The sequence below is a fragment of the Geospiza fortis genome, unplaced genomic scaffold, assembly GCF_000277835.1.
Source record: "Geospiza fortis unplaced genomic scaffold, GeoFor_1.0 scaffold55, whole genome shotgun sequence".
Taxonomy (NCBI): Eukaryota; Metazoa; Chordata; class Aves; order Passeriformes; family Thraupidae; genus Geospiza; species Geospiza fortis.
The window spans coordinates 3,659,865-3,671,707 of record NW_005054308.1 but is presented as its reverse complement, the minus strand read 5'-3'; the positions used below and the strand labels follow the sequence as shown (position 1 = coordinate 3,671,707).

Genomic DNA, 11,843 nt, shown 5'->3' with positions numbered 1-11,843 from the left:
TTCAAGGCACTTTGAAAGAGCTTGATTTCATATCTTTGGGGCTCGAACAAGTGAGGAGAGAATACTGTGCAGGGACTACAATAAAAATGATATTTCAAAGCTTATAAAATACTAGAGAATAATCGCCTTTTAAATTTTTATTTCTGATTGATATGAATTAAAAAAATCAAAACAATCAGAACAGATTACAGGGAAGCTCCAGGAGATGTGGACTGAAACTAAAATCCATTGACACATTTGCTGTCTGCTCTGAATCCCACAGACCCAAATTGTGTTTGGCTATTCAGGTGTGGGTACCCATGTAATTTGTGCAACTTTCAGAGGATCTATACAATTGCAACTCTATTTGAGTCAAAGATTAATTCTGTAATTTTAATAAAGCTAGAGGGTCTTTATGTGCTGACCTGGAAGTTAGGGGTTGGTCTCACTTTGGCATCTTTTCATTGCTTTGAGAGAAAGTTCATAGCCAAGAAACATGGCTGCGCTCGATGGGAATCCTCTTATTGTATTGACCAGGAGGCCCCTAAAAAACACCTGTTGGGAATGGAGCAAGGTTAGAGCATAGGAATATATGGACTGTTTTAAGAAGAGAAAGAAAACATTGAATGAAGTCATGGTGGGATTCTGAAGGACCAAACTTTTGGGTTTGCTTGGAAGATGTGCTCCCACTGCTGGTCTTGGCTGAGGTCTGCACTGGGGAAGGGGAGCACAGTGGCAGAATCACTGGTTTGGCATCATGCTGCTCCTCACTACGAACACCACACCCTGGTGTGTGTAAGAGTGTGCACAAGCTTTATTTTGGGTGAGTCTGCTCACAATATGATGGTTCCAGGAGGGATCTCTGCTGGCTTACTTCTCACAAAATCACTCCATTAACCACCAAGGCTCATCACCACAAGTCACTAATCTAAACACCACAAGTTCAGAATAGATGTGAAAAGGAACATCAGCAGTCAAACCCCTTACCAGGCTTTCTAACAGCAAAGTTCCCACAGCTACTGTAAAAAAACATGAAAAATCTTGGCCCCAAGATCAGAAGCCCTTAGATTTAAGCATATACCAATTTTTGCCCTAAAATTACTGAACTCTACTAAACACCATGATATCTTGTGTCCAACAAATCCTAAGCATAGTGCTGACTTGTTTGAGACAGATTTAAAATATGTTCACATAGTTTAGATAAAGCTTGCAATGTGAAATTGCAGTACTGGGACATTTAGGGTATTATTTGATTTGTTGGGATGTTTTATTTTGTTAGGAAAGAGAAGTTTCTGGGAGGAAATTCAATGTTTTTGCATTATCCATAAAGTAACAAGAGAGACGCAAGTTAAATAATAATGAAGGTTTAGGATGAAAAGCCCAGAGGCATAAATTTTTCTTATCTGAGTGAACACACCTGGCTGTGGAGAAAGACAAGGGTGTAGTTGTGTTTCTTTGTGTACATCAGGCAGTTATTGCCAGCACTGTGAATGCTGTTCCTTTGTCCCAGAATGAAAACATCCAGCCCTGGGTTTGCCATTTGTCAGTTGGGAGTCTTTCAACATTTAAAAAGATTTTCCTTGTGAGAGCAGATTCCAGTCTTGCTATCAACTAATTACTCAATCCTACTGACAGCTTTGGGGCAGGTGCCAGATGGGACAGCAGAAAACCTACAAGTACAGAACTCTACCAGAAAACTCTTTTAGTTGTTAGTTCAGGCAGGACAAGGAGGGCAGAGGATGAGGATGGAGAGAGAAAGGAAGACCCATGGAAATTCCCATTTCAGCCACCCTGCTGTGGAAATGCACACCAAGTGGAATTCACAAGGCAGGTCCCATAGAGCCTGGCCACCCTGTCCCCCATCTGACTGTCCAAGCACTGTCCTCAGCATCTCTCCAGGTGCTTGTGCTTCACATGAATGTGACTTTCTTCACTCAGTGGCAAAAGCTCAACCAGACCACAGGCTCCTGAGACAGCTGGCATAACATAGTGGCATGTTGGCAAATATTGAAATCACACTGACTTGTGATTTTGCAGGTTATTTTCCTGTTTGTAACTTGTTACATTTCTCTCAGAATGTGAAAATTAACACTTTGGAGCTAAGAGACCACATGCTGTTCCGATGATAAATACAGATTTATTTCAATATCAGAAGACGTTATTTCCACAACCATGCCTTGGCAACACAATAAAGCTGCAAACCCTTATTCTCTGCCATTCACATTTAACTGAGGCAAAGTTTGCAGGTAGAACAAATATCTTTTATTACACTAACAGACAAAGTCAGACAAGGGAGATAAGTTGTTTGGCATGCAGTCCTTCCTCATGTTTGAAACGAAAGCAATTCTGATATAAGAACGCTGACATTCAACTCTACCTTGGTGCAAAATGAGGGCAAGCAGTGCAAAAGCAGCATTAGTTCCACCAAAGCATTGCCCAAGCTGACCAGGCACACCCAGAATGCCAGGACAGTCCCACTGGAATCAGTTTATTGACCCCGAAGTCAACGGGAAACATTTGACCTCTGCATTTTGCAGAAGAATCACAGAGGTAAGACTTTCTACCTCTGATTTATAAGTCAAATTATATCCATGATTAAGTGCGCTAACATGAAATGTTGTTTGAAGTTGATTACACCAGCAGTGTGTGACCCCCCCCAGTCATTCATTTCTTCATTATGTAACACGTATTATAACTCTCACTATTTTGATTTAGAATGAATCTACACAATAATTACATGCTGCCGTAATAATAATTTAGCACTAACTGGCTTTAGCTGTCTCTCAACACTGCAAATAGGTTTTTAACAGTCACTGTATTTTCCAATTGACAATTAAATACCTAACAACCAGATTTAACTTCAAATGTCACTTACTTTTAAGCCCTCGTTCTGGTAGCTCTGCAACATGCAGTCAATGGTCCCTTTGTACTGGTTTGAATAAACTCCATCTGCCTGAAGTCGACTTTTCACAACATCCATTGGAGTACATACTGCCCAGGAAACAGCTCCTGGAAAAATGCAGAAGTATTTGAATAATTCCTTCTCTATACTTCCTTGCCTGCAGGTCAGTGAACTCAGAAATTCACGTCTATCACATCATATTAATGTGATTTTCATTCAGGGCATTCACCCTGCTCAGGCACAGAAACAGTATTTATGAGAGAAAGTTCCCTGTTTCTGGAAGGTGTTCAGATTTTGGAGGTTGTGCTGCTGATCAGATGCAGGCAACCCAAGAGGGGCTTCTCCAGCTGCAAATGCGTCTTCTGCTGTGCTCCTGGTGGAACATGGACATGCCATGGGAAGAGCCTGAGCTGCTGCTTGGGGTGATTTCAGAAAAAAATGACTCTTCTGATAATTCCAATGTAAAGCAAAGTGTGAGCTGAGGATACAGATAATGGGTTGGTACATCTCAGGCTGCCAGGATTAGGCTCCACACAGTGAGATACCCTGTCATATCTTTAAAGAAATGCCTATTTCCATTGATCAGCCTGCAGCTGAGTGGGATGGTTTGCCTCTGGAAAGATCAGTACATGACTGGAATCCATGGCCCAGCTGGACAGACAAGAGCTTGTCTGGACCTACACGAGTGTTGGGGCACACTAGAAAAACCATCCAGAGGCACCAGGGGCCTCTTTATTTGAGGAGAAGGCATTTTGTTATCATTACCTGAGCTAAGGATTGACTTGCCTTTATGGATCTGAAACTTAGAAATGGCCAAGAAGTGGGGAGTTGGAGTAGGGGTGACCTTCCACATGGTGGGGGTACACATGCCAGTTTTACTGGCAAGGGTACATGTGGAAAAAAGAAGATCAGTAACAGTCAACTGAGCTTCTGCTAGGTGTGGGAAGGTGCACACCAGGTTGAAGTCCTCTTCTGGAGGCATCTTGGCTACCACATATCCCTGGCAATGGGCTTGGCAGGCTGCCCTGAGGCACCCAGGGAGATGAAGGCGCTGTCTCTTCTCCTCTTCACTGACAATGAGCCCAAGGAAGGTCTGATAACATGACTTCCATAAAGTTTGTCAAGTCATAAAGTGCAGCTGTGGTGCCAGGGAGCCCAGCCCTGGGGAAGGAAGGTTCAGTCCCATGTCCTCTGCTCAGGAGGATGCAGTGGCCCTTGAGTCACCCTTGTAATCTGCCCCGAGAACCTTCCTGTTCTTGTCCTGCCAATGCTGAGAGGAAGCAAAGGTGCTTACCTGCTACACCCCCTGCCACCCAGATGGAGAAGGGATTAGGAGCAATGCTTCCATGAGGGGTGATCCAGTCACAGAACATTGCATACGGGATGAAATAGGCGCAGTACCCGGGGACATCCCTCAGGAGCATTGCTACATTGCCTCGGTATATTCCTGGAATCCCCTCTTTCTGGAGGATTGTCCTTAAGCAGTGAATTGGGCCTCGGTACACAGGAGATCCAGGAGCTGTGGAGTTTAGTTTAGCATTTGCTACAAAAAAGAAAAAAGATACAACTGTTGGAATAGATATATTGCCACAGAACTGCTCTCCAAAGCCCACTGCCATTGATGAGAAGTCACTGCCATCCAGGTTCTTCTGCTGGGCTCAGCAGATAACATGGGGAAAATGCTTTAGGAGAGAGTATTTAGGTCCATTTTCAGAAAACATGTAGACACTTCAGACAGATTTTTCTTAGATGCGTGGCATACCTCCCAATAGGTATGTGCCCAGGGAGACTTCCAAATAAGTTTAAGGCAATGTGCTCAATTTTCATGGATTTTAACTTCAACTTATGCCAAGTCACATCTCTGAAAGCCTTAACATCTTCAGAGTCTGGCCCTGCCCATGCAGACCAAGTTGTTTTTGTAAAAAGCATTAGGTTTCTAAGCTGCATGGAGACTTTAAAAATGGACATAATATTGTTTTATCAAAGCAACAGAAAAATGCCAGCATTTCACAGTTAAATGCCATGACTGTAGTTGTGAGAAAGGTGAAATGCTGAAATCCAAGCTGTTCAGCTCTGAAGCTGCTCCGTGTCTTCATTTGGCTGTGCATGTGCTCTGGTGGGGTTTGCTCCATGCTGGCAGCCTGCAATGGAATTCAGCTGCTGTCTAAAGCTGAAGCAGCCCCTTCTGCCTGGTGGACAGGGAACAGCCACCCACTGCCATCCTGCTGGTGTCCCCTCCTGACCCATCCTGATCACGCCTGGGCTACCTGGCACCCTGTGTGAAATAAGTCAGTTCTTAAATGTAAATGGGAAACTCCTGCTTTTGAACAGAGAAGGGTGGAATAACAGAGGTTTATGGGCAAATATATATGGGACTGAGAGTGTGCAGAGGGAGATGGGGAGCTGGCATTGCCACTGGCAGCCATGGTGCTGCTGCTGGGATCTCCAGGGGACCCCACAGCCCAGGGACTCACAATTTCTGCAGCTTCTGGTTTGAGCAGACCTGTCTCATGCTCCATCCCAACTGTCTGGAAATACCATTGATAAAAACCCTTCCCTTGAGCTGAGCAGGATGGGGTCCATCCTCAGGCAAAAGGGAGAATTTTTAGCCCAACTGCAGCAGCATAAAGCAGCAGAAAGCCCAACCTTGACCAAAGCTGTAAAGCTCTGCGTACGTACCAAAGACCGCCAGAGACAGGAAGACGAATCTCTTGCTTCCTACCTTTGGTGTAGGGCTGTGTTTGCATCTGTAGCCTGATCTTGACCAGTTCCACGGGGGTGCCAATGCCCACGGAGATGACCCCAGACACGAGGCTGGCCAGGGTCATGTCGGCGAGCGAGGGCGCGGCGGCCGGGTCCCCGTGGCGGAGCTGGCTCAGGAACCGCTGCGTGTTGCTGAAGACCCCGAACACCACCGAGCTGTAGATGCCAATGCTGGCCAGTGGGAAGGACATGCCCTTGAAGAAGCCGGTCAGCTACCCAGGAAAGGGAGCAGGGCTTAGGAGACTGAGCAGGACTGAGCAGTGTAAACCCCAGCTTGTCTATCGGGTTAGAAATCACAGAGGCACACAATGGTTTGGGTTGGACAGGACTTGGGAAGTTGTCTCCTTCCACCCCCCTGCCATAGTCAGGGATGAAATGCAAATCCAAGTAGCAGATGTCTCCTGGAACCAACTGTTTGCACATGCTGAGCAAAGGAAATTGGTTCATGCTGCTAAAGGCTTATAAAGATTGTGCAGAATACGAGATATGGCTGAAAGCACAGGAACCCCTGTAGAAGTGCCTCATATAGACAGTGTTTGTTCTGGCTTCACCAAAGTCAGCAAAATCCTTCTGGGAGACCTCTGCCATTGGGATCAGGCAAAAGAGTCACTGTGGGTGCAACCCCTGTGGAGACACTGATCATTCCATGCCAGGGATCTCCCTTTTCCCTGTAGGAGTCACCAAGTGGTGACTTAACCTTAGAGTTAAGCAAGAGAAGGGATTTGCAGGCTCAATTGCATAAACTTTATTGGTCTTTATATAATTGCCAGTGTCAGCAGCATTTTGTACAATTGCTTTATATATTTACCTATTTATTGACTTGCACTTTCTACCAGCACATCTAATGTATGATGAAGTACTTACAGACTCATTTCTGTACACAGTCAGAACACACTTGAGTGTATTTCCATATCCTTGTCCAGCTTGCAAACGAGTCTGCAAAAGACATTTGTAAAATGTGATTAAAATCCTATGTTTCCAGCCCAATGGAGGTTCATGCTATGTAAACAATGTGTACTTTGCTTTGAGAGCAAGTCCTTCCTTAGTCGTAAAGAGAACTGAGCAATAAAATAAGATATATGTGCATCCACCTCTTGAACTCTGCTAGAGCAAGGCTAAGCAGGATCTCACAGCCTGAAGCTCTCTGCAGCATCTGGAATCAATGACTGTCAAAAATTGCTCTCCAGCCTGGACCAGCCACCCTGACCCAGCACAGCAGGCTGCTGGTGTGCAGTGCTGTCATTGGCAAGGGCCTGATTTATGTGGAAATTGGAGTGGTGTGGTCTTCTCCATTTGGAGAATCTCAGGGAAGGCTGGGATGTGTTGCAAAGTGAGGACAGGTGAGTTCCCCTGGGAGACTTCTGGGGCCCTTCTGCTCCAAGGTGGATTTTAAGACACAGAGATATTAATTGGAGCTAAAATAATTCAGCACCATCTCAGAAATTCTCCATGCTTCACTCAAAAACAGTTTCATATAATTTTGAAAACAGACATTTTATTTCTGGAAAGCAGATTGGTTATACACCTTCCAAGAGATGCAAGAAATGGCACATAGGTCACAACAAAGCCTACAGGATTAGCATTTCCCCTTCTCATATGTATGTATTTAGAACATCATTCATTCAAGCTGCCCTCAAGGTTGCACTAGAAACATCCTAACAAGGGATGCATTTTTTGGGCTTGGAGGTGTGCAAGGAAATGGAAACACTGCTCATTTCACAGCACCTCAGGCTTCAACTTGGCTGAGACCAGAGCTCATTTGTTATAGGAGGACACACATGCTCCATCAGGAATATTTTTAGGAAATGGGGACATTTCTGAGTGTATTTATCAGCACTGCTGCTAGCAATGAAGGCTGAAGGGACACTGCCAACCTGCACTGGGGGGATGGTGTCCAACCCCATCCACTGGCTCATCCCTGAGCTCAACCAGAGTGAAGCAGGAAATTATCTGGGAATTTGAAGCCCAAAGGAATGTGTGTCTGCCAGAGTTCATGGCTGGTGGGAGCTTTTGGATGGCAAACAGCAGGTTGGATGGTACAATCACTTGGCCCAGAACCCTGCAAGAGGCTGCCAGTGCTACTGTGGGACCCTGGCAGAGCAGGAGGGACCAAAGTCTGAGTTCACCCCTCAGCCCAGGCTCACCCCTCACCCTGGGGTGGCTCCATGCAGCTCTTTGCACACATGGAGCATCCCTGCTGCACTCCAGGCCTGGCCAGAGGCCACAGAGAAGCAGCAGCCACAGGAGAATATTTCCTGGGCACTCAGAACAAGCTGGTACATGAAGCTGTTGCCCTGGCTCAGCAGCACACGCTGTGCAATGTGGGCAGGCTCAGGCCATGGGTGCAGACTGGGCACACTGTGACTCACACTGGGGATAACAGGGCTGGGGGGACAGGGGAAGGTGGTTACAGCCAGAGTGACCCAGGACAAGGTGACCCCAGTGCCCAGCCCTGTGTTCCCTCCTGGGTTCATCTTAACCCAGACATTTCCACTTTGCCTCCATGGGCTTGTTTTTCTTTTCTTTTTTTTCTTTTACTCAGTAACCAGGTATTTAGAGGCTCAAGTTAATATATTTTTTGAGTAACTGGGGGCAACTGAGTGTTCTCACAATCTGGTTGTCACACATGTCCCTTAGCTAATCTGTTAACACCCAGCACTGAAATCCCTGCTGGCATCTGTGACAAAGCCAGCTACTGCCAGTATGGATATACCTCTGCAAAGTTGTCCTTTTTGTTGTGTTTTGATTAGATAGGGCTCTTGGGGGACACCCAGAAGCTGAAGAAAGTTCTGGGAAAATGAATGCAGTGGGTAGGATGAAAAGTAAGTAAAGCTACAAATTTTAGACTTTTGCAAGGATGTAGGAAAAAACAGCTGCTGGGGTTTGATGGGAAGAGGTCGCTGAAGGGGGAAGAGGTGACTTGGTGGGAAGTGTGGTGTAGATGCCATTTATCCCACAGAGCTTTACACTCAGTCCTGCCTCCTCCCCCAGATGGGGAAAGCCACCTGATCCCCTGGAGGCTGCAGATTCTGTTGAGCAGCCCCTTTGCTGGAATTGTGCTGTGTAAAAACTCTCTTTTCCCCTTTCCTGCTCCTGAATTTGGAACATAACAATTCTGCCTACTTGGTATTCCCAAGGCAAAGCCTTGCCCAAAGCCAAGAGCAACAGAGGGGGCAGCCTGACAGTTGTCTTTATAACCACTGAAGGATGGGCTTGCTCTTTTCTTGGCACCCAAACTCGATGTTTCCAAGCAGGATTCTCATAGCCAAACTCCCTCAGGCCAGGCAGTGATGCCATGGCCACCAGCCTGAGATGGAGCTTGCCTTGGCAGTGCTGGGCAGAGCCTGCCTTGGTGCCCTGCCCATGGCTGGGTGGTGTGGGCAGCCTTGTGGCTCTCCCATGTGGGGTCTGCACCCACCTGTGCACAGGGATGCCCTTGGGGCTGGTGTCCCTTTAGCAGCTCAGAAAGAATGGGGCTGGCTGGGCACCTCCTGATCCCAGGAGAGCCTGGTGTGTGCAAGGGGATGGCTGTGATGGCTGGGGAGGGATGTGCTGTGGGCCATGCTGGGCCCTGCCTCCTTGGCATCACCTTCCAAAGGGTGGAGGGTGCAAACATGACCAGGGGCTTTTGGGTTTGCCACAGTTGGCAGCCCTGCCTGGTGCCAGAGCCAGGCTTCAACCAGAGCAGGGAACACAGAGTCACAGAATTGCTGGTAATTTTGAATTTTGAAAGGGATATTTTAGGGCCATCTTGTTCAACCTCCCTGCGGTGAGCAGGGACATCTCCAACTAGACCAGCTTGCTCAGAGCCCCATCCATCCTGCCCTTGAATGTTTCCAGGGCTGGGCATGTCCCCACCTCTCTGCCAGCCTGTGCCTTTGTTTTACCACCTTTTTTGTATAAGACTTCCTTATATATCTAATCTAAACCTCTCTTTCTGTTTAAAACCAGTACCCCTTGTTCTATCACAACGGGCCCTGCTAAAAATCCTGTTTTTATTTTAGACCCCCTTCAAGTACAAGAAGGCCACAATAAATTTTTTTTGTAGCCTTCTATTCTTCAAGCTGAACAACCCCAACAAGGGCAGAGAAGCTGAAGTGATGAAAGCTGCCCAGAAATGCCTGGGCAAAAAAAGAAAGGAGCAGGATCCTCCTCCCTGTCTGTGCAGCAGTAGGGATGGTCAGCGTGGTTGAGTCAGGATGCACTGGTATGTGCATGGGCTTGTTTGCATCATGCTGACAAATACCTTCTTACTTCTCTAAATCCTTCCACTGGAGGAATAATTATCATGAGGGAATCATAAACACTGTGTGTCACAGCCCTGGGATAACAATTTCAGAACTCTGCCCTTCCAGCATTACCAGCGTTAGGAAAACATAAAAATGTGCCTGCAGCAAAACAAATACAGTGCTCTCATTGCCCTTTGAATACTAATCTGTGGCAAAGTTCAATAAAACATTGCCAGAACTGTTCAGTGAACCACACATTAAGTAAGGCCAGGTTAATTTTCAGCATTAATTCTTCACACAGGAACCTGCACGTGTCAGTTCTTTTAGCTTCTCATTCAAAATGAGCCTTGGACAGGAAGAAAGTCTGTGAAAACATTCCAAATTCCCTTTTGGGATAAGTGAAGGTCCTCTGAGGCATCAGGTAGCGAGAAGGTCTGAATTGGTGGGGGTTTGGGTGGTGACATGTGAACACAGCTCAAAGTGTTTTACCTTGACCGTGTCCAGGGGATGGCCCGCAACCACACTGGCGATTCCTGGGGATGAAAGCAAAGTATTATGCACAACACTGAAGCTTTTGTGGCAGGAGAGGATGCAATGGGTTTAGAGAAGTGATTTCCATTGAACAGTTGTAAGGGACCTAGCCAGAGCAATGACCAGCAGGATGCCCCTTCCCTGACAACAGCTAAAAGCTGAGCTTAAACACTTTTCTGTGTACACTCTCCTGGACCCCTTCAGCTTTACATCTCAAAGGCACCAGAGAAGGAGAGCTCATGTTTGTATATCTTGTCCAGGACCAACCCCTTTTGCACTCCTGAAAGCTCACAAATGTTTAGCCTCAGAATGGTGAGATTCCTGTTCAACACAAGGCAGTGCTTTCTCCTGGCTCAGAGTGATGTCCTGGTCTCATTAGCTGACTGCTAACGAGTCCTGCAAATTCCTCCTCCTTTGCTGTTTTAGGAGCAGTTTATAGAATTACCAATCAGAGAGGATTCAGATAGAGAGGATCCTGCTCTGCACAGAACTGTCCAGGCCATCCTGCCTTCCTCCCCATGGTTCTTTGGGGAGAAATTGGCCCATATTCTCTTACCTTTCACCCACCTACTCACACCACTCACTACCAGGAGCTCTCGTGGCAGCACAGAGCACAGTTTGGTTTCCCTCTTCTACACGAGAATGGAACACCTATGTGCCATGGCCAGGATATGGTTTTGTGTCTTTGTTGCAAACAACACTGGCAGGTTTTAGGGTTTGTGAAGAGTGGGTAAATTGTGATGCTTTCTCACCAGTAAATCTCTGTGCAAGCAAGTGCCCACAGGTGCTTTGGGCACTACATGTAATTTCTCACTCATAGTGGGTTAGTACTTAAAAGAGCATCATATTCTTGGTCAACACATTATGACTTTTCTAAAAATACGTTAAAAAAATGTCCCCTCTCCTCCCAGACCTGGGACCACCCATGGTCAAGTGCTATGAATGAAAACTCTCAGCTGTCACTGCTGCAGAGCCCTGGCTCACCTCCAGGACATCCTGTCCCATTGCCAGAGGTGTGCAGCAGCAGCACAGGGCAGCGGGGCAGAGAGAGCAACCACAGCCTGCAGAGATCCAAAAATCAGCTGCTCACACAACATTTGGCAGAGGTTTTGGGTTTTTTGGTCTGCTAATTTATTAACCTCATCTAGTAGGACACCTGTGAGCCACCTCTCACCCTGCTCCTGTGTAGGGTCTGAAGGGTCACCTGAGCAGAGGTTTGCTCTGCCGCAGCTGGTGACTCTGTCCTGCTGCAGCCCCGGGGGCAGCAGAGCTGGTCGCCCTCTCAGCTGGCATCTCTCAGTTCTGTGAACCTTGGCCCATTACTGACGCCTCTACCGTGTCGTTTGCCTTCCTTTTCTTTCAGTTTCCCGGTGCTTGCCATCGGAATTCCCGCCAGACAGGATCAATCCCTGCCGTGTCCATCCGCTCTGTGGCAGGGT

General features: G+C 46.8%; 1 protein-coding gene across 3 annotated transcripts in view; it reads right to left on the bottom strand.

Moving 5' to 3' along the window:
* SLC25A48 (solute carrier family 25 member 48) overlaps positions 1 to 10,406 on the bottom strand; it is a 12,371-nt gene extending 1,965 nt beyond the window's left edge. The window contains exons 1-6 of one of the 3 annotated variants that reach the window (XM_031055331.1): positions 10,363 to 10,406; positions 6,509 to 6,580; positions 5,604 to 5,815; positions 4,176 to 4,424; positions 2,855 to 2,988; positions 405 to 534 (exon numbers count right to left, since the gene is read on the bottom strand). In XM_031055331.1, coding sequence (XP_030911191.1) covers positions 412 to 534; positions 2,855 to 2,988; positions 4,176 to 4,424; positions 5,604 to 5,815; positions 6,509 to 6,516 — 726 coding nt within the window. In that variant the 5' untranslated portion in view covers positions 6,517 to 6,580; positions 10,363 to 10,406 and the 3' untranslated portion in view covers positions 405 to 411. Of the gene's footprint in view, positions 1 to 404; positions 535 to 2,854; positions 2,989 to 4,175; positions 4,425 to 5,603; positions 5,857 to 6,508; positions 6,581 to 10,362 lie in introns of all 3 variants that reach the window. The other 2 variants (XM_031055333.1, XM_031055332.1) reach the window with 2 other exon arrangements.
* Positions 10,407 to 11,843: the final 1,437 nt, after the last annotated feature.